The sequence below is a fragment of the Ammospiza nelsoni genome, chromosome 19 (assembly GCF_027579445.1).
Source record: "Ammospiza nelsoni isolate bAmmNel1 chromosome 19, bAmmNel1.pri, whole genome shotgun sequence".
Taxonomy (NCBI): domain Eukaryota; kingdom Metazoa; phylum Chordata; class Aves; order Passeriformes; family Passerellidae; genus Ammospiza; species Ammospiza nelsoni.
This window is the reverse complement of record NC_080651.1, coordinates 12,353,275-12,378,028: the sequence shown is the minus strand read 5'-3', so window position 1 is coordinate 12,378,028 and position 24,754 is coordinate 12,353,275. Positions and strand designations below refer to the sequence as shown.

The 24,754-nt window shown below is 41.2% G+C and overlaps 1 protein-coding gene across 2 annotated transcripts in view; it reads left to right on the top strand.

Annotated features, from left to right (window-relative positions):
- FASN (fatty acid synthase) overlaps window positions 1-24,754 on the top strand; it is a 41,620-nt gene that overhangs the window by 10,412 nt on the left and 6,454 nt on the right. The window contains exons 7-37 of one of the 2 annotated variants that reach the window (XM_059485951.1): window positions 439-554; window positions 793-927; window positions 3,300-3,759; window positions 4,118-4,305; window positions 5,134-5,323; window positions 6,750-6,844; window positions 7,244-7,378; window positions 7,664-7,867; window positions 9,371-9,486; window positions 9,927-10,102; window positions 10,447-10,638; window positions 10,920-11,000; window positions 11,099-11,284; window positions 11,588-11,767; window positions 11,996-12,199; window positions 13,422-13,732; window positions 13,881-14,270; window positions 16,008-16,172; window positions 16,374-16,492; window positions 16,597-16,751; window positions 17,087-17,290; window positions 18,283-18,433; window positions 18,948-19,126; window positions 19,666-19,785; window positions 19,926-20,048; window positions 20,855-21,078; window positions 21,395-21,596; window positions 22,644-22,795; window positions 23,300-23,391; window positions 23,536-23,687; window positions 23,987-24,229. In XM_059485951.1, the coding sequence (XP_059341934.1) occupies window positions 439-554; window positions 793-927; window positions 3,300-3,759; window positions 4,118-4,305; window positions 5,134-5,323; window positions 6,750-6,844; window positions 7,244-7,378; window positions 7,664-7,867; window positions 9,371-9,486; window positions 9,927-10,102; window positions 10,447-10,638; window positions 10,920-11,000; window positions 11,099-11,284; window positions 11,588-11,767; window positions 11,996-12,199; window positions 13,422-13,732; window positions 13,881-14,270; window positions 16,008-16,172; window positions 16,374-16,492; window positions 16,597-16,751; window positions 17,087-17,290; window positions 18,283-18,433; window positions 18,948-19,126; window positions 19,666-19,785; window positions 19,926-20,048; window positions 20,855-21,078; window positions 21,395-21,596; window positions 22,644-22,795; window positions 23,300-23,391; window positions 23,536-23,687; window positions 23,987-24,229 (5,640 nt within the window). Of the gene's footprint in view, window positions 1-438; window positions 555-792; window positions 928-1,324; window positions 1,474-3,299; window positions 3,760-4,117; window positions 4,306-5,133; window positions 5,324-6,749; window positions 6,845-7,243; window positions 7,379-7,663; window positions 7,868-9,370; window positions 9,487-9,926; window positions 10,103-10,446; window positions 10,639-10,919; window positions 11,001-11,098; window positions 11,285-11,587; window positions 11,768-11,995; window positions 12,200-13,421; window positions 13,733-13,880; window positions 14,271-16,007; window positions 16,173-16,373; window positions 16,493-16,596; window positions 16,752-17,086; window positions 17,291-18,282; window positions 18,434-18,947; window positions 19,127-19,665; window positions 19,786-19,925; window positions 20,049-20,854; window positions 21,079-21,394; window positions 21,597-22,643; window positions 22,796-23,299; window positions 23,392-23,535; window positions 23,688-23,986; window positions 24,230-24,754 lie in introns of those variants that run through there. The other variant, XM_059485952.1, reaches the window with a different exon arrangement.

The following is a 24,754-nucleotide window of genomic DNA, read 5'->3' as shown; positions in this document are numbered from 1 at the left end:
ATTTTTACTGAAGTAACAGCAGTGTTCTCTTGCTAGTTCAGCATTCCTTAAGACATCTCTGCAGTAACTTCTGCAGTGATGGTAGAAATGTAGGTATAGTATTATAACTGTAAAGCTCTTACCCTGCTGTTGTCCAGCTTCTCCTGCTCTCCAATTGTGGTGACAGAAAGCTTCACGTGTTCTACTTAACCTAGAAATCTAGTATTCTGTTAACCAGTATCTTTCCACCCTAGCCTAACTCATTGCTTTAGGTTAATTCCTGGTTTCTCTGCTCTTCTTACAAAGAGCCTGAGAGTTTGGTGCTAAGAACATGGTGAAAAGGTCTTTAGTTTGGTTTTTGGGGAGAGACCTGGCAGCCTAAAGTAAATGAAAGGATGCTAAAATCAGAACAGGAAGTACCTGATAGTAGAGTGGAATTGATGGCAATTTTGATCCTAGGTGTGACATTCCCATCTGGACAGATGCAGGAGAAGTTGATCAGATCTTTGTACAGCGAAAGTGGTGTCAAACCTGAAGAAGTGGAGTATATTGAAGCTCATGGGACAGGCACCAAGGTCAGCATGGTCCCTTAGGGACTGAGTGTTTTCTTCCCTTGCATTTCTTGCCACACTTTCCATTAAATTATTCTTTGTTTTCCCAAAGTAAAATCCTTTTGCCTTCTACCAATTAGTAGAGTATATTCTGCTTCACAACTTTTGGACTTTGCCCAAACACCATAATCTTTCAGATTTCTCTTTTGGGGTGTGTTTTGGAAGTGCTGGCTAATAGCCATTCTGATTCTCTTCATACTAGGTTGGAGATCCACAGGAAGTAAGCAGCATTACAAGTATATTCTGTGACTGTGAGCGGGAGCCACTGTTGATTGGATCAACCAAGTCAAATATGGGTCATCCAGAGCCTGCCTCAGGGCTTGCTGCATTAGCTAAGGTAACAGGAGACTTGAGAAGGAAAATTCGGGATGGTGGGTAACACCAGTGTGTGGGGTTTTGTTTGGTTGGTTTAGGGAAAATCTGCATTGATTTAGGGTGTTCACTGATAATTATAAGAACTCAGAGGTTTCTCATTAACTACTTGCCTCACATGTGAATACTTTTAAAAGCTCATGTGGCTGTCCTGCAAACCACCAGATGCTTAAGTGGCCCTCTGCTGTGTTCACACACTTCAGTTCCCGCTTCCTACTGAATTCTGTAGGAGCGTAGCTCTGCTCAGAATGAAGGCTTTGGGATCCTTTTGTTAATCCTTGTTGTTTGCTTTGTTAGTCCTTACACTGGACCTTCCAACAGAGCTCTGCTGCAAGTTGTTTGGGTTTGAGGCACATACATGTAGAGAGATTTAGATGTTTGGAGTAGATGACAGTGACCAAAGATGAGAGGCAATGTGGGCTTTCAGTGCCAAAAGAGCAGCTGATCTTCTGGCTTTCTGTCAGGGATGTGCCATCTCTTCCTCTTCTCTCTTAGGATGGCAGGAAGCCAGGTGAGTTCTCTGGGATGAGGCTACCAGCATGAATAACTGTCTGTCTGTCTTCGCAACCAGCTTGCTAACTACCGCTGTAGGCAGACAGTCATCTATTGGCTCTGCTGCTAAACTGCTTAGCAGAGAGCTAGCTAATGTTCATACTTGTTTGTAAGCCTATTACTATAGAACCTTGCAAACCAAAGTCACATATACTGCCACTGCTAGAATTTTAGACTCTTCGAAGTGGTTGCTTGTGACCCAAATACAACTCACTGTGTAGTAGCCTCACCTGCATGGCAATAGCAGTGTCCATCTCTCTGTAGAGAAAAGTTTAGGGTTTTTAGAGCCTTTATCTCTGACTGACACATTCCTCATAGAAAGAATGATAGCCTACTCATAAAATAAGCTTCTCAATCCATACTGTGTTGTATGTAACAGTTTGTTTAGTGTAGTTCTGTGATCTGTCAGGACAGGATCATAACTTTGAGGTACTGTTGCCCCCCACCTCTACACCAAAACCAGTGTTTCTTAGACAGTAACTGTCTCAGTATGTCTTCAGTTTGTATAAGTGTTTTCTTCTGGAATTCCATAAAATGCTGCTATGTGAGGTATCAGGAAATTTGATCTTGAAAGTATCAGGTTTCAGACTTGAAGATAATCCAATAATTATATGGATAGGTAGGAATGAAACTAAGGCTTGCTGAGGCCTCTTCAGTCAAATTCTGATGAGGAAGGGAAAACTCACCTGCATCTTTGAATTACTCAGCCTGTCTAATCACTTGCCTTGCAGCCAAGACAAAGCTTTTTGGTGGCACTGGTTGTATGCTCACAATACTGTGCTCTCAAACCTAGGTAGAAACCATGGCAAACCTGAAGTACAATATATATCAGTGTAAACCAGCAGCACATTCAAAGTCCATAGTATTGTAGGTGTAGGACAGTGTGCATGAAAATCCTTACAGCTTTAAACATGTTGACTGTGAGTTGAAGTTGTATATTTATACTGGTTGTTCTCCCAGGTAAGCTGCCATGTCTGATAGTCAACTTGAAAGAGCAGTTCCCAAGACAGTATGTCTCTCTGGCCATTCTGGGGTGATGAAGGAACTGTCAGACATACCGAGCACACTGTGTTTGCAGCTGACCTTGTTGCCTGCAATTTTACTGGGCTTGTTCTGCAGATGAATGTGGGCTTGGTGTCATGAGCTGTATGTAGAGAGAAGCTACTGAGAGAAGGGAGCTCTTGCTTTTTTTGGCACAGATATTTTGGTCCTCACACTGTTTCAGTACTTTCCTTTGGCTCTGCCAGTTCTGCCCAGTCTGCTGTTTCTGCTTTTTTGAATCAAGAAGACAAAAAAAATGGGTGTAAAGCATCAAGCAGACTTCTTTACCAGTGCTTCAGCTTGATTCTTTTGCAGCAAAGCAAGAAATAGTTTGTTGCAATAAGGAAGAGGATTTGTGAATGCATGTGACTGGGAAGGGATGGAGTGGAATGTGATAAAGGATAGGATCTGAAAGGGGAAAAAAGATGATGTGATAGTCTTAGTACCTAGGCTGTTTTTCCAGTAAGACTGCATGGCTTGCCAGTTAGAAAGAGACTGGAAGCTAAACTTTATGCTACTACGCTCAACTTCCCTGCTGACTTCCTGCATGGTCTGAAAATTTGCCTAGGTGATGCAGTTGCTACCTCAGTAACATCAATAATGCTATTCTCTGAAATGTCCCCTTATCCAAACATAGAGAACTGTTTCAGAATATGCTACATGGTCATTTGTAGTAAAAAAGTAACAAAAGAATGTGTGTCATGAGACAAGGTGGAGCACAGTGCATTCTGTTTTTTCTTTCAGGTCATTCTCTCTCTGGAACATGGGCTGTGGACTCCAAATCTTCATTTCAATACCCCAAATCCAGATATTCCTGCCTTACAAGATGGCTCCCTGGAGGTAGTTTGTAAACCAACACCAGTGAAAGGTGGCCTTATCGGTATCAACTCTTTTGGTTTTGGGGGTGCTAATGCTCATGTCATTCTGAGGCCAAATAAGAACAAATGCCCACCTCTGGAGACTGGTAACATGCCAAGGCTGGTTCAGATTTCTGGCAGAACCCAGGAAGCTGTGGAAACACTAATTCAAGAGAGCAGAAAACATGGAGAATGCAGCCCATTTGTAAGCCTGCTCAGCGACATCTCTGCAGTTCCTGTGTCCTCCATGCCCTTCAGGGGCTACACACTGGTTGGCACTGAAAGTGACATAAAAGAGGTTCAGCAAGTTCAAGCATCTGGTAGACCACTCTGGTACATATGCTCAGGTAGGTGTGCAGCATTGAATCCAGGCTTTTCTATTCCTCTTTAGATCTGGGACTTGAGCAATTGTATTCTGTGCTCTAATGTTATTTTACAGTGTAGCATGAGGAAATATTTTGCAACTCTGTGACATGTTTAGCAGTCCTGTGTTTTCTGTATTTTATCAAAACCTTCCAACTTAACTGTCTTCTGATTATAGTGAAACCCAGCAAATAACAACCAGTGCCCAGTTTAAAGAATGTAAGAAATGTACAATGCTTTGCTCTTAGTTAGAATTCTTTAACTGCCAGAGGAAAGTGTGTTGTGTCTGCTCCTGTTTCAGAGTATTACTAAAAGCTCACTTTCTCCTTGCCTATCCTGCAGGCATGGGAACACAGTGGAAAGGCATGGGCCTGAGCCTTATGAAGCTGGATCTGTTTCGCCAGTCTATATTGCGTTCAGATCAGGCTTTGAAGAACACAGGCCTTAAGGTCTCCGAGCTGCTGCTGCAAGCAAATGAGAGCACTTTTGATGACACTGTTCATGCATTTGTTGGACTAGCTGCTATTCAGGCAAGACTCAGTGGGCTAGGGGAGGGGGGTAGTGGACTCAATCTACATAAGCACCTTCTGCTAATGTGTCTGTTTGGCTGGTAACACTTTATATCAATTTATGGAAGCTTGTTTTGTGTAATCAGCAAGTGGCAGCTGTTGGAAATAGCTGAGAGGAAGGAGTGCATTGTGCCCTTGGCAGTTTCAGACTTTGCCACTTCGAAGTACATAACAAATTTTTTGGTATAGATAGTCTTGGCTTCACTGCTTTTTTCTTACAAGATGTTTGGACTAATAGTGGTCTGAACTGATTTGCATGTGTATCCGTGTGTATATGTGACACAGTTTCTTCCATTAAGAGCTTTAGGAATGTCTTTAAGTTTTAGGCAAATGTTTGTGCCAAGGAGCAAGGTTCCATTTAATGTCTTCTAAAATTTGTTCTGAAATGAACTAAGTCAAGCTGAATGAAGCATCTTCATGATTCTGAGTGTCAATGTGGTATTCATGGTTTCTTAATAAACTAGAGGCCAAGCTTTTAAAGTGATCTGGAAAGCTGGTCTTAGCCTCTTACTTTGTACAGATACATTCTTGGCAGCCTTTTATCATTGGAAATACTTTTTCAGTGGAAAATTACATTGTGAAGAGGCCCAGACAATAGTGGAGTTGCATGATGATTCTTGGGATTGCTTTGAAAGGAGGATGGAGCTGTAGTTGTGGGGAAGAGCAAAAGCAGTGAGGCCAAGAATGTCTGAACCAAAAAGTTTATTATGTACTTGCTACGTGTGTGTACCTTTGAGGCCTGACACCTTCTTACTCTGGCATGGAATCTAATTTTACTTCTGCTTGCAGATTGCTCAGATTGATATGCTGAAGGCTGCAGGTCTGCATCCCGATGGGATTGTGGGCCACTCAGTGGGAGAACTAGCTTGCGGCTATGCAGACAACTCCTTAAGTCATGAAGAAGCCATTCTTGCTGCTTATTGGCGGGGACGATGCGTTAAAGAGGCCAAATTGCCATCTGGAGGAATGGCTGCTGTTGGTAGGTACACCCTTACCAAAAGAGTGATACAGGAATGTGCATCTGATCTCTATTGTATGTCATTGGGATAAAACTGGTCTCTGAAACTATCATGTCTGTAAAATCTTGGCCACTGTATCCTCCTCTTTGTTTTCTTCTGATGTAGAACAGGCTCTTAAGTATTTAAGTGGATAAAATGGTAGTGATCTCTGTCCTGGAATACATCAGGATTTTGGTAACCATCCAAAATTTAAGTGGAAATGGAGAGATTTATTGCCAAGTGACCAATGAAAGGCTTCATAAATAATACCTTGAAACAAGGTAAAAATGTAAAGCATTGAATTTTTTTGCTCTCTATAGATTTGTATCATACACACACAGATGTGTGTGTGTATGTATGTTGGGAGTTTTTTGTAATTTTTTTTCCAAAGGAGACTTGTGATTGTCTGCAGGAGTAATGAGATCTGAAAACAGTAAGCCACTGTGATGTAGCGGGCAGCTGGCTAGTGGAATTTACTATGGCCTAATAGCACTTGGGAATAAGCTTTCTCCTGAACAAGCTTTACTTTGTGTCTGTGTAAGTCATATCGTTTTGCCTACTGTCAGGTAAAATTTTGGACCCAGCAGTTTTGCTTTGTAGTGCAACTTTATAGTGACTTACATGCTTAAAAGTAAAATAATTATTGGTAGCACTGTTGTTCTTCTGTTTCTTATTGGATGCAGGGTCAATTAAAACCTGAAAACACTTTGGAGAAAAGTTGTTGCAGGTATAATGCTGTCTGTTGGATTAGAACACTTGCTATAATCTCAGATTTCTTAATTTAGGTAATGCTCCAAAGGACTACCTACCTAAATAAGCTTTTTTCCCCCCTTGAGATTAAATAAATTACACTCTTATCATATAATTTGGAAGTCTACATATAGTATGTTTTTGGTAATCTAATGTTGAGTTCAAGTTCTTCCTGTGACTTGTATCTGTGTAATGTTATGACCAGATGCTTCATATTTAATCTGACATGCTACTAGAGTTACTGATTTGTATGGCTGTTTTCTGTCTCTCAGCAATCCAAGCTAGAGCAGGGGAGAGAACACATGGGCTTGGCTCCTAGAAACTAATGGCAACATGAGACTAAACAACCACTTCAGCAGCTTCTTTGAAAGTGTGGGGGTTACCCCCACCTCATTCATTAATGGGATGGTGCAAAGATTGGGCCTTGTGTTCGTCTTAACTGTGAAAAATGTTATGGTAAAGCTCTAGGGTAAATATTCTTAGCTTTTGCAGAATTGCTTTGGAGGGGAGAGGGAGGTACCCATCAGTCTCTTGCGAGTATTTCCCAATTTTGCAAAGTGCTGAATTGAGCAGAGTGACTGTGCACTTAATATTTCCTCCTCTTATGAGGCTCATAACTAGAAACCCTTTTGTTTTCCTGTGGCCTTCCTTCTGCAGGTCTGACATGGGAGGAGTGTAAACAACGCTGTCCTCCAAATGTGGTACCAGCCTGTCACAACTCTGAGGACACTGTCACTGTTTCGGGGCCTCTGGTGAGCATGAAACTGACACAGTGTGTACCGGGATTGTGAGTAGGACCTGCAAAGTTCAAGTTTGAAGAAAGCATGAAGCTTACTTAGAGTGCAGCTGCTTGAAAAGGGGAGCTGATTGAAGTGGTGGAGTGGACATAATACATTGTATAAACTTACACACTCAAATAGTCTGTGAGAGGAAGTGATATTGGTGCCTCAGTAAGCTAGTAATAAAATCTCTTCTATCCATGGGCATAGAGGATGATAAATTATAAGACTGAGAAGGGCAATAACTTCATCACTGCTGTGGCTCCCCTTAAATGGTAACTGATGAAGGGTATGGAGGGACTACACTGGCATGTACAAATACCTAGTATTTTGTGAGCTTCTCTCTTAGTTCACTTATGTTTTTGTTCTTAGGACTCTGTGAATGAATTTGTAGCCAAACTGAAGAAAGAGGGTGTGTTTGCAAAGGAGGTGCGCAGTGCTGGCGTCGCCTTTCACTCCCATTACATGGCATCTATTGCCCCAGCACTGTTCAATGCTCTGAAAAAGGTAATATTGCCAAACCATGACTTGCATGGCTTATGCTCTGACCCCTGGGTTGCCTATAGGTCATGTTGAGCTTGAGGGGACTCCTTTTTTCAGAAGGAAGAGAAAATCTCTTGAAGAGCATGTAGACCTCTGTGAGATCTGATATTTGAAATCACTTGGCCTGGAGCAGGAGGATGTCCTGAGCAATCAACCTGCAAAAAGGAGGAGCTGCTTGCTTTTGCTGATCCTGTTGTTCCCTATGACTTGTAACTCTTTCTCCTGTCCTTCTTTCTTGACTGTTTGTAGGTCATTCCACACCCTAAACCTCGCTCAGCACGATGGATCAGTACATCTATCCCTGAATCTCAGTGGCAAGGTGATCTGGCTAGGAATTCCTCTGCAGAGTACCATGTGAACAACCTCGTGAATCCAGTGCTGTTCCATGAAGGTCTGAAGCATGTTCCAGAGAATGCCGTTGTTGTAGAGATTGCTCCACATGCTCTTTTACAGGTATCCTATTTGATCGTCATGCTGTTACAAGGAGTTTGAAGGTCTGATGACCCTCAAACTGGGGAAGACTGCAGCTTTTGTTTTTCCCCCCCTAGTTCTGAGAGTACTTGCTTCCTTCAGTACTTCTGAGCTTTTCCCAGTTTTAATGTTTAGATTTTTGTTTGTTTCTTCATGATTTTTTAGGGGGTGGTGTATGTTAATATTAAAAATAAAAAAATAAAAAAAAATCCCTAACACACTACCACTTCCTTACCCAGAAATTCACATTACTGCTGCTATTTGTTCCTATGTGCTTCAGATAACTGATAGCCAGCTTTCTGAACTGCATATAATGAGTAAGGAAGGCATTTCATTGTTTGGATCTAATGGAGAGTGTGTACAAAATTTATGGTGGCATGAGACATGCAAAGAATTAACAGACCTTCTCTATGAAAAAAATCTTTTACCATCTGTACTCTGAATTTGGGTTGAGGTTTTGTCTTAAGAGGTGGTGGATAACAGTGGTGTTTTCCCCTCTTCTCCTAGACCAAGTAGACTGAAACCACAGAAGCTTACTTTCTTCTTAAACTCCTTTCTCTAATGAGATCAGATCATTATTCTTTTCTCCCCACCCTATCAAAATCGATTCTCATGGAATTAGCTCCATAGTAGAGAGTGCAGAACATGAGGTGCATTGGGAAACACTTGCTCCTCAGGATCAGTGGTGTGGTCTTGTCTGTGTCTCTTAAGTCTCAAGGACTGGTCTTTTTTATTTGGTCAGTGGCACGCAAGAGGAGAAGTCTTAGGAAGAATAATAATTACTCATGATCAAGATTAATAGTTACACAGTGCTTCTTAGTTTCAGCCCAGTGTATTTTTACTATGTCATGTTAGTCTTATGCTTTGAAAGTGATTTGAAGGGAGAATCAGGAGTACTGTTTTTAAATTGGGCATATATTTTTTCAATAGAGACTTTAGGCCTCATGTTGAAATCATTGAACAATTTTGGACTCTAATGCAAGTGACTAAGACTTCATTGTCTGTGTTTGAAAGTATCCTGATTTTCTCATGTAAAGACCATGGGATCAAATTGAAGAGAAGATAAAAATTGGGTCAGGTGTTCAAGGCTGAGTTTTTTGGTCTAATAGCTTATGCTTGAAAGATGCTCTAGGATACTTCAGACCATAAGTTGCTGCTCCTGGCAAGGGAGTGTTTGCAAGTGGGAGGCATGAGACGGTGACTTAGCAGTTTTTCAAGTGCAGGTTGTGGTTTTACCTCACAGTCTACTTGGGAGTGTTTTGGCAGAATTACATTAATATTGTGTAGGTTCTGCTTTATTAGATGTGCAACAGCTAGGGTTGCTGGAAGGGTACTCTTCCCTGTTAAAGTGGTGTTTGTGCCAGCAGCTAGCACTGAACTCTTGGCACTGATGCATAAGTGGTTTGGACACTATAGACAAAAATTCAGAGACAAAGTAGTAAAGTAATGCCTTCCACCAGTGATTTATGGATTCTGCTTGACCAGGCTATCTTGAAGAGAACTTTGAAACCAACTTGCACCATTCTGCCTTTGATGAAGAAAGATCACCAAAACAATTTGGAGTTCTTCCTAACACAGATTGGCAAGATTCATTTAACTGGGTAAGGAGACATGGGGAGGAGGGTAAGTGGGATAACAGAAGGGAATTCAGGTCTCTTCTCTAATATGCATGTCTTCATATGGAATCAAACACTCCTTCAAGAAACCTTGAAATAAATGGGATGTGCATTTGTGCTTTACATACTTAGCATGCTCACTTGTGAAGTGTTCCTGTGGGTTAGAGACTGCTTGGTCAGGGAAGGTGCCTTCTAAAGAGAAGTCCCATTTTAAAGGCCTAGGAACCTGGCACTAGCTTCTGGAAATAAATTTTGCATCTTATAGACTGTTAATTATAAATTTGGCTGCAGTAAATGTTCATGGTACATCTGACATGGAGTTTGAGACCAATTACTGCCTGACCTCTTAAGTATTATAACCAATTTTTTCCTTACTTTTTCTTCCCATCCCTTCTCCCATGTCTTGATTATTTTTGTCTTTTTAGGATAAATGTTCTTGGAAATAACTTGTTCCCGTCTATGGAATACCCTGTCCCTGTGGGAACACCCCTTATTTCTCCATGCATCAAATGGGACCACAGTCAGGACTGGGATGTTCCGACAGCTGAAGACTTTCCAGCAGGTTCCAAAGGCTCTGCATCTGCTTCAGTCTACAATATTGGTGTGTTGCTCATTTGGGGTCTATTATTTGTTTTTCACTTTCCTGCTTTACCTGTGTATTTCCTTTCGTAATAGTAAGAATAGAATACTCAAAACAGCATCCTGGAAGCCATCCTCTGAAGCTTAAATGTTTGGTTTGGATTGACAAAAACCTGTATCTGTTTCTGAAATGGGATGAGAGAAGATGAACAAACCAGGAACCTCTGTTGCTTTAGACTAAGAGTAATTCTAAGGGCTTCATATTGTCAGGCAGGATAGTTGGGGAAACTAGAGCCTCTTGTGGATATTGAGGGGGAAAACCTCTTTGTTAGTGTTTTTATTATTTTTCTTTTTGTTGTTTGACAGATGTGAGTCCTGACTCTCCTGACCACTACTTGATTGGTCACTGCATTGATGGCAGAGTTTTGTACCCTGCAACTGGGTACCTGGTGCTGGCTTGGCGAACACTGGCGCGGTCTCTTGGTGTGGCTATGGACGAAGTGGCTGTTACGTTCGAAGATGTCACAATTCATCAGGCAACTATCATTCCCAAAAAGGGTGAGTGAGGAGTGCTGGTATAACTGCACAACTATGTAGTGAAGATGGAGGGAGTGGAAGGAAAGGAATGCATGGGAAAAGTGAGGAGGAATGCAGGAGAGAGACTAAAGAGGAGTGCAGCATGACTGAGCAAAGGAATGGGTTCACATAGTCAAGCAGTATGCATTATGGTCGTCTTATTACCTGTTGTGAGTAGTAAGTTTAGCGATAGTGAAGGAAAAAGTTCTGCTTGAGAATGGTAGAGATAAATGACCTCCTGTCTTCCTCAATGTTTCTTGCAGGATCAGTACAGCTGGAAGTAAGACTTATGCCTGCTTCCCGCTGCTTTGAGGTATCAGGAAATGGGAATCTGGCTGTCAGTGGTAAGTGAAGGAAATATAAGTGTATATGTACAATCTTAGTAAATCCATTATTTATAAATAATGGTAATGATCATTATTCTTGTTACTGTGCCCTTCAGGGAAGATTTCGCTCCTGGAAGACACTGCTCAGAACAATTTCCGTAACCAGACAGATGGCCTTCGGACTCAAGCAGACAGGAGCTCAAAGCATGGGCTCTTGAAAGATGACATTTATCAAGAGCTGCATCTGCGTGGATATAATTATGGACCAACTTTCCAGGGTGTTCTAGAATGCAACAGTGAGGGTAAATTTCCTTTCAAAAGAAGCACAGTGAACCCTGGGTATCATAATGATGACTATTTGATCTTTTAATACCATTTGTATTATAACAGTTCACCTGACTGTGCCTTGTGAGGTAATTATACTTTGTGTGATAGGAGAGAACAACAAAGAGCATTGAGAAAGCTGTTCTTTCCAGTGTAGAACTGTGTGGTGGAATTTACAGGGGAAGCTGGGTACATACACCAAACTTGGCATTTAATAAGCAGTGACATTCTAGCATCTGATGAATGATGAAATAGTGAGGCTTTCTCTTCCTCTTCTGCAGCAACTGCAGGAAAAGTTCTGTGGAATGGGAACTGGGTGACCTTCCTTGACACTCTGCTGCATATGCTGATCTTACCTGAGACTGGCCGCAGTCTGCGCTTACCCACGAGGATTCGCTCAGTCTGTATTGATCCAGTGCTGCATCGTGAGCAGGTGTGCCAATACCAGGACAATGTAGAAGGTAATGTCTCTCATGCTTGAACTTCTGCTGGTTGCTTTGACTACTGGGTGAATGTGTGAATTCTGAAGTAGTAGGATGAATTTTGATGGGAGGGTCCTCTTAGTCTCCAAGCTTTTCTGCAACTCTGTAACCTCTCTATGAAAGAGTCCCACATAGCACTGTTCATCAAATCACCCTGAACAAAATATGTTTTTGTTTCCCAACTTACATTTCTTTCCTGACTTTCAGCTTTGGAAGTTGTTGTGGACCGCTGTCTTGATAGCCTTAAAGCAGGAGGCGTTCAGATCAATGGTCTTCATGCTTCTGTGGCACCACGGCGACAGCAGGAACAGATACCTCCCACCCTGGAAAAATTCTGCTTTGTGCCCTACACTGAGAGTAGCTGTTTGTCTTCCAGTGCCCATCTTCATGCCTATCTGGAGCAATGCAAAGGTAGAGTGGGATTGCTTTCTTGTCATACTAGGAGAGTCTTCTAGCCTGAGAGAAGCTGAATACTCCTTCAGAACATCCAAGATATTAAATATTGGTCTCTGTAGAAGACTTCAGCAAGGGTTCTCTGTATGATTGCTGGAAGCTAAAAGCTAGTTCTGCTTGAGCTCTCTAGAATGTGAGAAAGAGTAAAAGCCATGAAGAGGGACATCTTTCCTTCTATAACAGTCAGATGTGGTGTTAGATGGCACAACCCCTTCTGCAAGCAGAGAGACACAAATAGTCTTTAAGGAGAAATCCAACCTAGTTGCTTTAGACACTGACAGGAGAGCTTACTTAAGTGAGTTTTTAACCTTGGTTTGTTTTTCCTTGTGAACTGCTACAATAGGCACTTTGACTGCAGACACATATCCAGACAGGGAAAATGATGTAGTGAGGCACACATCAAAGGAATTGTTTACCACAAGAATAGAATAGGAGCAGTTCAGTCTGTTGTGAAACTGGTAGCTAAATATATTGTTTTTTGATGGGGAGACATCCACTAAACTAATCACCTTAAGTGCCTTTTCATCAAAGAGAAAAATGTTTCTTTTTAAAAAAATTTTTACTCTAGTGATGAATTTTGCTTCATCTTGAGAGAATAATTTTTTGCATTCTGTATTGGTAGAGTGTCTTCATGCTTATCCTTAGATTTGACAATAAATTCTAAAGATTTCCTTTTTTTTTTTTTTTTTTCTCCTTAGTTTTCCCCTGCAGCATCCAAATACTGTCCCCAGAGCATATTTTTTCTAGGCTGTGGTGGGAATATTTTATTTTTTGTAATCCAGTTCCTGACCCTCAGTCAGGATTAACTATTTCCCATCAGTTTATAAAGCAAAAGGGCATTTTAGTATATTTGTATCTTCAGAAACTTAAAATTTTCCACCACAGCTCCCTAAATCAATCAAAAGTTTTCTGTTAGTTGCCCTCTTTAGTCAGTCTTACCACAGGTAATTGTGGGGGTGTAGTTTGTTTGACTACAAAGCCTACTTATTTGGGGCAACTACTGCACAATACATAATTATGTGAATGTAAGAGGCTGCACGGTATCTGTGTGTCTGGGCTAATGATATAGGATGCTGTAATATGTGGTGCTGATCAGCTGGTGTAGCAAATGGAGGCAAGGAGGAAAAGAATTCTTGGAAAATCTTGCCTCTTTCTTTCATTTCTCCCTTCTATTCCATAGGTCTGATCCAGAAGTTACAGTCTAAGGTGGCAGTGCATGGGGTCAAATTAGTCATCCCTGGAGTAGAAAATGCAGTGGCTGCTACGGGGTCCTCGTCCACACAAAAGGGCCTTCAGCATATCCTCGCTGAGATCTGCCGTCTGGAACTGAATGGAAACCTCCATTCTGAGCTGCAACAAGTTGTGATTCGAGAGAAAATGCACTTCCGAAATGACCCTCTTCTCAGTGGATTGCTGGATTCTGCAGAGTTGAGGACTTGCCTGGATGTGGCATTGGAGAACATGATCAGTCATAGGATGAAGATAATAGAGGTTAGTTGGAAGCCTGGGATGGGACTGTAGCTAGTGTTTCTAGGCCCTCCAGTAACCTGATTACATACTGCTGTTGTTCTGGTTATAATTCTGGATATCAGTCATGTTTTGATTTGGTTTCTGCTTTTCCTTCCCCTTTTTCTCACAGGCTAATGCAGGAAGTGGACAACTGTTCTCTCGTGTGAAAAGTATTCTGAATGCTCAGCCCCTGTTGCAGCTGGACTACATTGCCACTGACTGCATCCTGGAAAACCTTTCAGCTATTGAAACAGAGCTACAAGATGCTGGTGTTGTCTCTAGCCGGTGGGATCCATCTAGCCCTCCCTCTGGAAATCTGACCAATGCTGACCTGGTGGTATACAACTGTTCAACAAGTGTTTTAGTGAATACCACTGAAATACTCTCTAATTTGGCAGCTGCTGTGAAAGAAGGAGGGTTTGTTTTGCTACATACTCTTCTTAAGGGAGAAACCCTTGGAGAAATTGTCAGTTTCCTTACAAGCCCAGATCTGCAGCAGAAACACAGCTTCCTAAGTGAGGTAAGCCTCTTGGAAGGACAGATACTTTCACCATGGATAGTCTGAGTCCGCTGCTTGTAGATGCCCTGATGGTAAATGTATAGTAGGCATTGCTTGCATGCCTTTCCATTGAGGACTTCTACAGAAATATCTAATGAACACTTCTTAAGAAGAGAGGACTTGCAAATTACTACATATTAGGTTGAGAGAGTAAACTGTAGGTTCAATCAGGAAAGCCTTTCTTAATGCACTGAAAATTATTAATTATCTTTTGTACATCTGTCTAATCTGTATGAAAACACTGGCCAGGACAATTCCTTTATTGTTAAAATCATGTTGCTGGGTGGGGTACAGCTCTACCACTGTAGAATCCTGAAATGCTTCAGTATGAGACTATCTCTCTTACTTTTGATACTACTGCTTAGAGTGCGATTTTACAAGCTAGTAATTTCTTCTAATGTTAAGGTCCTCCCAGAAGGAAGGCTTTTCTCTTGTATTTTTCTTTTCTTCCTTTACTCTTCCCTATGTTATCTGATCCCATAATGAGATACAGTATAATAAGCCCTGAGAAGCTGGAGGAGGGAGGGAAGAGTGTCAGCATTGTATCTTCCAACCAGTATAACATACAGATAAACTAATGCCAAAGCTGGTGCAAGAGGAGGAGAGTGAAAGGCAAGGGTAAGGGTGGAAACTGGGGCATCATCTTCTCTTGACATCTGTTAGACCCAGCAGTAATGGAAAAATGCACCTCTACTGAACTTACCTATTTTTCCTGATTTGAGGGGATGCAGCCTCTCAGCTCTCTTCTTTTAGAAAAAGAAGAGAATAGTGCTTCCAAGAGTTTGGGTTTTGTTTATAATTCTGGGGTGGGGTTGTTGGATTTTGAATTTTGCAATTACATGGATTCTAGCCCTTCCTGAATACATTTTTTCAAGGGGATTTGAAAAGAAAGGTTAAGTTCTTTTCTCTGAATCTTTCCCGGTGAACAGGAGGATAAAGAGAAGGCACTGAGATGCTACTGGCACCAATAACAAAAACCAGAAATTTGTCATTAGTATCAGTAGCCTGGTATTAGCAAATCCCTGGGAGAAGATATCTGTCCCTTGAATGTTCCTTCTCTGAAGGAAATTATACAAGCCAGGCAAGAGTGTGCAGGACTTACATAGTTCTCAAAGTTTTCTAGATACAGACACTGTCCTTGGACCTTGATATAAGGGATCACACTGTAAAAACCTTCTGCTGGTTTGTGCCTGGCATAGGAAAAGCAAATGGATGCTTTTCTGAGAGACTGCATTCATCTTTATTTCATTCAGATAGTAGTCCTCAAGTGTTTCTGGATATGCCATACATGCATTTTTTACGTTCTTTTATTTTCCTGAAATGCCATTTCAGTGTAACTTAGACATATGGGTGCTTCTCCCCATCTCTGTGCAAACAGGGCTTATGTGACATAGAGTCATAGACACATTCAAATACACTGTGGAATTTGGTGGTATGGTTACACCTCAGGTTTTTGTTTTTTGCACATCTGCTAGTGTGCTAAGACTGGTTGCCTAACTTGGACTTTGAGGTATTTGTACTCCTACTTTTGGAAGATCCTTTAGGGAAGAAGGAGTAGTCTAGATGTGGATAACACATTGTTATGTTAATCAAACCTGTATTTGTACTGTGACAATACAGAGCAAGTTTTCAAGAAAAAGCAAGAAAAATTGACTTTTGATTTTGCTGTTAATTTTGTTGCTTTGCCTGATTTGACAGGCACAGTGGGAGGACTTATTCAGCAAAGCTTCATTGAATCTTGTTGCCATGAAGAAGTCATTCTTTGGCTCAGTTATTTTCCTGTGTCGTCGGCAAGCTCCTGTCAAAACACCTGTTTTTCTGCCAGTAGATGAGACGAACTTTAAGTGGGTTGAATCCTTAAAGGTGAGAATTCTTGTGTCCTAGGTATCTGAATTTCCAAATCATTATACTTTCTGAATGAGATATTTAGTAGTGTTCAAAGAAGAATGTGTGTGTGTGTGTTCAGTTACATTTACTAAAATAGAAGTTACTAATCTCTGCCAAGGATATGAGGGCTATTTTATTTGCAGTTCCTGGTAAAACAGTTTGGGGTTTGTCCTGTAGGAGATCTTGGCTGACCCATCAGAGAAGCCTGTGTGGTTGACTGCCACCAGTTGTGCGAACTCAGGAATTTTGGGAATGGTGAACTGCCTTCGCCTTGAAGCAGAAGGCCATCGAATCAGGTACGAGAGCATGCCTTTGAGTCACATTTGGGAGATGAGATATTTGTGTTAGCTTCTTCTCAGACCTATAGCAAAACAAACAAAATGACAACTCTTGTCTTCAGGTGTGTGTTCATTTCCAACTTGAACCCTTCATCTGCTGTCCCACCTACAAGTCTTTCCTCTCTGGAGATGCAGAAGATTGTTCAGAAGGACCTGGTGATGAATGTGTATCGTGATGGAAAGTGGGGCTCCTTCAGGCATCTTACATTGCAGCAAGGTACAGTCTTTGAGAGCTGAGGATCACTTGCAAGGCCTTGAATCTGAATGAACTTTGAATAGAAAATGAGTAGCTATTGTTCCTACGGTTACCTTTTATTATTATTTTTAATTAACAATTTATAATTCTTCTGTTTCAGCTCAAAGTGAACAGTAGAACATTGTGGTGCCAGAAGGGATAGGCTATTTAGGGTATCAGTAGTATTGCAAAGCAAGAAATGGCTCTCAGGATAGCAAATGGAGAAGGAGGTAGAAATTGCACAAGGAATTTACTCGTTTTGGAAAGCACGTACCTTTGTTAATATGTCTAAGTTCTTACTGTTCCTTCTTCTGCAGCACAACCTCAGGAGCTGACAGAATATGCCTATGTGAATGTGCTAACTCGTGGAGATCTCTCATCTCTTCGCTGGATTGTCTCCCCACTTCGACACTTCCACACAACTGATCCCAATGTTTTACTCTGCAAAGTCTATTACGCATCTCTCAACTTCCGGGACATTATGCTGGCCACGGGGAAGCTTTCTCCAGATGCTATCCCTGGTGAGTTAAAGTTACACTAAAAGGATATGTATTGTGGTTCTAGAATTAATCTCTTGATTGTTAGTTATGCACTGGCTAGATTGTATGCCAGAAAGCATGCTTTTGAGAAGGAAGTACAACTCTGCTGCAGGGCTGTACACCAAAAAGTTCCCAAGTTCTACATCCAGTTAAAGTTCCATTTTTTTCCAATTAACAAACTATGCTCTGAGAAGTGTTGCTTGCCACATTGCACAGATACCAAGTGTGAGATAAAATATGTTGATAGAGGTTCCAGAGATGGGCATGGTAAATACCAAGGTGAGAATGTCGAAGTTGCCTTTTGCCATGCTGATGGACACGCTTGAATTTCAGGGAGGAAAAATGCACGATGCCTGTTTACGAAATGGAGGTAGTACTAACTTCATAGCGAGTTAAGAATTAATGTAATGTGTATGAAATGGTTTTAAAATATGTATTTAAAAGAGAGGGGATGGAGCATGTTAAAATTTAGTGATTTGAGTAGGGCTGGGTTTCCTTCATGACTGAACCACTTGGCATAATGAAAGTTGCCTCTGTGCATGGCAAAAGGTTGGAAATAGATGATCTTTAAGGTCTGTTCCAACACAAGCCATTCTATGATTCTATGACTGACATAAGTGTCTGCCTAAAACATGAATTATCAAAAATTCATATTTTGCGGTGATCATCTTTATAGTTTATATACAATTCTTTTTCTGAGGGACAGAATTGCCTCTGAAACAAGGTGTTTTCATTACATTTCTCAGATGAAAACTGGAAACTAATGCAATGTCATCAAGGATAAGTGCTCATGATTTAATGAGACCAAGTCCTTCTCCACTACTCTTGCAGTGAGCCATTAACTATGACAATTTATGACCTGTGTACAGAAGAGACAAATCTCAGAGGTTTAGACTTTCAGGGTCTGCTGCTGTAGAATAGGAATTTTAGAAGATAATTGTCTTTTTTTGTAAAGGGTGTTAATGTTCTTTCAGGTAACTGGGCTTTGCAGCAGTGCATGCTGGGCATGGAGTTCTCAGGACGAGACACGGCTGGAAGAAGAGTAATGGGATTGCTGCCGGCAAAGGGGCTGGCCACAGTGGTAGACTGTGAAAAAAGGTTTCTATGGGAGGTGCCTGAAAACTGGTAGGTCAGCTTCTGTTTTCTGGTTAAGATTTGCCTTCCTGCCTGAGGCTGATGACAGCTCTGACACCTGAGTGCTCCACAATGGCTAGATTCATCTCTGGCAAATGTTAACAGGGTTAGAGTGTGCCAAGAAACTGTAGAATTTTGCATTAGATTCACTGCAGGAGTTCAGCAGCACTAGTTTTTGTACAGTGGCTTACACAAGGTTCGCATCTTTTTTTGGGCTCTTAGCTTCACATGTTTCAGGATACTCTGGGATATCGGTGTTTGTTATGTTACTGGTTAGTTAGTGAAATATTTTTGCAGAATAATGAAACCTGTCTGTGTTTGGCAGCTGTGGTAGTCTGCTGTATGATTGACGCTTTCTTATCTATATTTTCTATCTATCTTATCTTAACACTTTCTTATCTATCTCAGTAGTGGAATCTTTCTGTTGGAGAAAGGCAGATTTCATCAGGAGAATCTAGTAGTCTTTCCCAAGGCTAAAGATACCTCCTTCCACTTTGCTCTTTAGGACTCTGGAAGAAGCAGCTTCAGTGCCTGTGGTTTATGCCACTGCTTATTATGCTTTGGTGGTTCGAGGTGGTATGAAGAAGGGTGAGAGTGTCCTGATTCACTCTGGCTCAGGAGGTGTGGGCCAAGCAGCCATTGCCATTGCCCTGAGCATGGGCTGCCGTGTCTTTACTACTGTAGGTGAGTACTGAGGGCCCAAAGTCATGGGGAGAGAGAGATTATAGCTAATAGAGGAAGCATGTGTGTGTACACATATAGAAATATGTATACCTATTTAGGTATATACTTATTCCCCTCCCAATGTGATCTGCTGTAGCTTTGATCTAGTTTCCAGGCTGAGAACTGGTTACATAGTAAATACAGCTACTGACTCTGTGCTTGAAAATTACACAGCACAGTCAAATTTATCTGTCTCTGTACATTATATAATCAAAAGCCTGGAAGAAGAGCATGGCTTCCTCATTTTACATTTAGTAACATGGATCAAATGCCTGTCAATTGAAAGGCTCTCATCTGTTTCTGGTCCTTGCTCTATCTCATAAATGAGCAGTAGCAACCAGACAGCCTTTGTTCTAGAGTCTGACATCTTGAGAGACTGAAAGCTTGGAGATGGCTTCTTAGATTTACAGTCCTTGGGGGAAAGATGTGCAGTGGAAAATGGGCTGTTTCATCATAAAAATGAAATTAGTGACGTCTTTCAACCTGTCTTCTACTTCCAGGTTCCGCTGAGAAACGTAAGTATCTCCAAGCAAGATTTCCACAGCTAGATGCTAATAGCTTTTCCAGCTCCAGAGATACTGCCTTTGAGCAACATATACTTCGAGTTACCAATGGAAAAGGTGAAGTTCAATAAATATTTTTCCTTTTTTTGTCAGCTAAACCACATTATCATTTGTGCGTTCTAAAGACAATATGAGTCACTAGAAGACAGGGTTAGGCTCTCAGCAGAGTTAAGTAGGTGCTTCTCATTTCATTGCAGGTGTCAACCTCGTGTTAAATTCCTTGGCAGAAGAGAAGCTGCAAGCCAGTTTGCGTTGTCTTGCTCGACATGGCCGCTTCTTGGAAATAGGCAAATTTGATCTATCTAACAACAGTCAGCTTGGTAAGATGGGGCATTGGAAAGCACCTCTCATTAGGTTTTAGCTCCTGCCCAGCACCCCATGTGCCCTTTTCTGCAGGACAGCTCTCCAGCCTCCTCAAAATTTATACTTACGTCTGGTGTTAGTAGGGCTCAGGTGCACAACTGACATTTGTTAAATTTTGTATCACTTATGATTGCTTGGTGTTCCAGTCTATCCAGACCCCTCTGCAAGGCCTCTTGTCCCTCAAGGCAGTCAACAGCATCTACCAGTTTTGAAGGCACAGGGCAAGATAACCCTGATTTCTCTTCTATGGGAAAAAATTTTTGAATTTTGTAAGGTGATGTGTCAATGAAAAATTACAGCAATGTTCTCCTATTGTAGAATGATTGCATATAGCGTTGACAGCCTGCTTCCGTATTCTAATTAAATTTCAAAAATCCTATCATATTGTAAAACCTTGCTATGAGGAAGAGTCTCCTGTGGAGGTAGACATGATGTATGCAGAATTATAGCTCTCCTGGGACTCTAACTCAGCTGTCACTAGACAAAAACTGTTCTTCTTAATATCAGACTGACCATGATATAGCTTGTCCTCTCAACACACAATTTTTTGGAGTTGCATTTCTGTGAAACTGGTCTGCTTGTAAGAGAACAACATAATGTTATGAATTGGAGAATATCTGCAAGAATGAATTTGGAAAATGTAGAATTCAAGCATCTGACTGCTTTACTCCTGTAACTTGCCCAGAAATGTTTCTGAAGCAGAGGGTAGGCTCCATTTTGAGATGTCAGCAGCATCAGATCATAACTAAGTTGCTTTTTCTAGGAATGTCTCTCTTCCTCAAAAATGTGGCATTTCATGGGATCCTACTAGATTCAATATTTGATGAGGGAAACCAAGAGTGGGAAGTAGTATCAGAGCTGTTGACGAAAGGCATAAGAGATGGTGTAGTAAAGCCCCTGAGGAGTTCAGTCTTCAACAAAGAAGAGGTAGAAGCTGCCTTCAGATTCATGGCACAAGGAAAACATATTGGCAAAGTTATCATCAAGGTAATGCAATAATGATTTTGATTCTCTGATACCTCTGGCCATCCTCTGGTGACTGTTGGGTATTTTGATCCATTTTGAGTTGAATGTCTACGAGTAGGGCAGCACAGGGTCAGTTTTTACTGCTGACACTGTCACAATTGTAACTGTCAAGTCTGGCACTTATTCTACGAGGTCCATTCCTATTGACTGAAGTAGCATAGCATGAAAAGATAAGAAATGCATTATGTATCTGATTATCTAATTGTAACTACCTTCTTTTTTGCGTGTGTGTGTGTTGTTTCTGGTTCTTGGTTGGTTTTTTTTTTTGTGGGGAAAGGTCCAAGAAGAGGAAAAGGAGTATCCTTTAAGAAAGTCTGAACCAGTTAAAATCTCTGCAATCTCCCGAACCTCCTGTCCACCTACGAAGTCCTACATCATCACAGGGGGCCTGGGAGGATTTGGGCTGGAGTTGGCACAGTGGCTAGTTGAGAGAGGAGCACAGAAAATTATACTGACATCTCGTTCTGGCATACGAACTGGTAAGCAAAAATTGTAAGGGAGCAGGGAATATGACTGCCTTTCAACAGACCTCAGTTTGTAGTTTCTCTCCATTTTAAGGGTCCTGTTGGTGACTAATCATGTCTTGATCTCTTCTCTTTCCTGTATTATCTCATTTCAAGCTGTTGTCTCCTTTATTGTAAAGGAGGAACAATCTTTTCACTTGACCTTTTATTCCAATTACTACTTTCCCCCTTTTATGCTTCCTATTTCTATCAACCCATTTTCTCTCTTATACAGCGTTTTTTCTGTAGCCTTTCTTTTATCTTTATGCCCTCTGCAAAGTCTGGCTTCCTCACTGACTTGTCCACTGGCTGTAGTATGTTAGATCACATGCCACAAGGAAGGCCCTAAAAACTCCTTGTTAAAGATACTTTGTTCCTCATGTGTGGATGCTCACTCTTGCTCCTTAGATAGCTCATCTGTAAAGATGAACCTGATTATCTGATAGCATCCATAAACATTTTTACTCAGATTTAAGGCATTAGTTTGATTACAGTGGCAGCATTGAGATTTATCAGTGATAGTCTTCAGTATTTCCTCATACAAATTCACTCATAACTCAAATCCTCTCTGTCTCTACAGGTTTCTTCTTTCTTTTGGCAAGTTCACAATCACACCACTTGTGTGTACAAACCCATTGATCAAGTACAACTTTTCAATTTCTGGTTGTGCTACTGTAATCTGTTGCTTTGCTCTAATCTAACCAATTTTCCCTATCTCAGTACCCAAATTTTTGTTAATTTCTCTTCACAGTCGTTTGTTTTTTTCCTTCCTTCCTCCCACCACCACCCCAGCCCTTAGGTTCTCCCAGTGCTGTTCTCCACTTTATCTATGTAGAATTTCTGAAATTCAGATGATTTCTAGCTGCTGTTGAAATTTTGTACAATTTTTATCTCATAGCTGAATCAGGAATTATTTAGCTATTCAGTCCCTATCTAGTCAGAGAAGCATAAAGGAGCAGCTTAACCAAAGCCTTACATTTGGGATTCTTCATGCAAGGCACTGTCCACCTTTATTTCTTCTAGGTTATCAGGCTAAACGTGTTCAAGAGTGGAAGGCACTGGGAATCAAAGTGCTGGTATCTACCAGTGATATTGGAACACTAGAAGGAACACAGCAATTAATAGAAGAGGCTTTGAAGCTTGGACCAGTTGGAGGCATCTTTAATTTGGCTGTGGTAAGTGACAAAAATGCTCAGGACTTGTAAGAAGCAACATCCATTCATGTGACTTTTTAACTAAAGGCAGTCAGGCTTCATACAATTTTAGTTAAGTTCTCTGCGTTTCAAAGGACACTATACTTTGGTCCTACCTGGTGACTAAAGGCTTATGGGTCTGTTCCCTTGACCTGAGAAGCAACAGTATTTGGCCAGTGAGTTCAGTTCTGTGATGAGACAAATGTTGTCCTAGCCTCTTGTGGACAAGAAAAATCCCACATAGAGCTTGCCAGAATTTTTGCAGTGTCAGTACAGAAAAAACACTGAAAAAAGCAGACTTGGCAAAAGGCATGTTGTCATATTTTGGGATATTCCAGATATGTCTGTACTGTGAATTTACAAAAGTACATTGTGTAGCGATATCCTCTCATATCTCAAGCCATGTGGCATATTTAAACAGAGAAACTAGATATACTGAAACTACACTTTTTTTTTTTTAATCCCTCTTCCCACCCCCCCCCATAGGTCCTTAGAGATGGCATGATTGAAAATCAGACCCCAGAATTATTCTGCGAGGTCAACAAGCCAAAGTATTCAGGCACCCTTCATTTGGATTGGTAAGTGTCTGTAGAAGGGACAAATAATAACGGTTTTTAAAGTCAAGGAACTGATCAAGCTTAGTTGTTTTAGTCTTGCACTAGCCTTTGACAGTAATACATAAGCAGGTTTTTCTGATGAGGTTTCTCCTGCTCTGTTCCAAGGGTGACTCGTAAGAAGTGTCCAGACCTGGACTATTTTGTTGTATTCTCCTCTGTAAGCTGTGGAAGAGGAAATGCTGGGCAAAGTAATTATGGCTTTGCCAATTCTACCATGGAGCGTATCTGTGAGCAGCGGCATCATGATGGACTCCCAGGTAAGATGACTTTACTCATTGCGCAGTATATACTATCTTGCCAAACATCCAGATGAGGACCAGCTCACCAGAAACCTATGCACTTATCTGGAGTTATAAAGTCTTTTGAAGGCTGTTTTCTGCTCCTAGATGTTATGCTGAGTCATTCATGTGTGAATGAATACTCACCATTTAACAGTACAAAGGAAATGCAGGCCTTAGCATAGCTCATTATTAAGTTCCTTTTTTATTAACTCACTCCTGTTCCTGCCATCTGCTTTAGTTAGCTGCTTAGTGTGTTCTTCTAATTTCTTCTCCAGGCCTGGCAATCCAGTGGGGAGCCATTGGTGATGTGGGTATCTTGATGAAGACAATGGGAAACAAAGACATTGTGGTGGGGGGAACAATTCCCCAACAAATGAGCTCATGCCTGGAGGTGCTTGATGTTTTCCTGAATCAACCTCATCCTGTCATGTCCAGTTTTGTCCTAGCAGAGAAGGTCTCAGCGAAAGCTGAAGGAGGTAGTCAGCGAGATCTTGTAGAAGCTGTTGCTCACATCCTGGGTAAGTGCTGTCACTCAAGTACTACTGGATGGTGCCTACTCTCTCATTACCTTTGGAAAGCAGTGGTGCTGCTGTAGGTCCTCTTCTCAGCATCTCTTCCTGGTCCCCTGTGTTGTAGCAATGTTGCTGTTGTGAGACTGTTGGCTTTTTTTTTTTTCCCCTTTACACTGCTCCTTCTCTTAAATAAGGACTGTTTCTTTTATGGGTTTTCCTCTGTTAATGTGTTTACATAGATACGCATATATACTCCAGAGTCTTGGGTTTTATTTAGAGTGAGCTGGTACCTTTCTCCAAATGGAGAATCAACAGGGAACAGTCCCCAAGAGCAAAATTCTGGGACAGCATGTAAGACAGTAAATACATAACTAACTTCCTGAGTACTGTTCCAGCTTTCAAATATTCACCTTGATATGTCCCCATGCCACAAAAAATAGCTTTTCTCTACTTATTGCTTGACTGGTATTTTATTCACTTACCAACTCTGTCATCCCATGTGAACATCTAGTAACCATAGCTTAACTATGC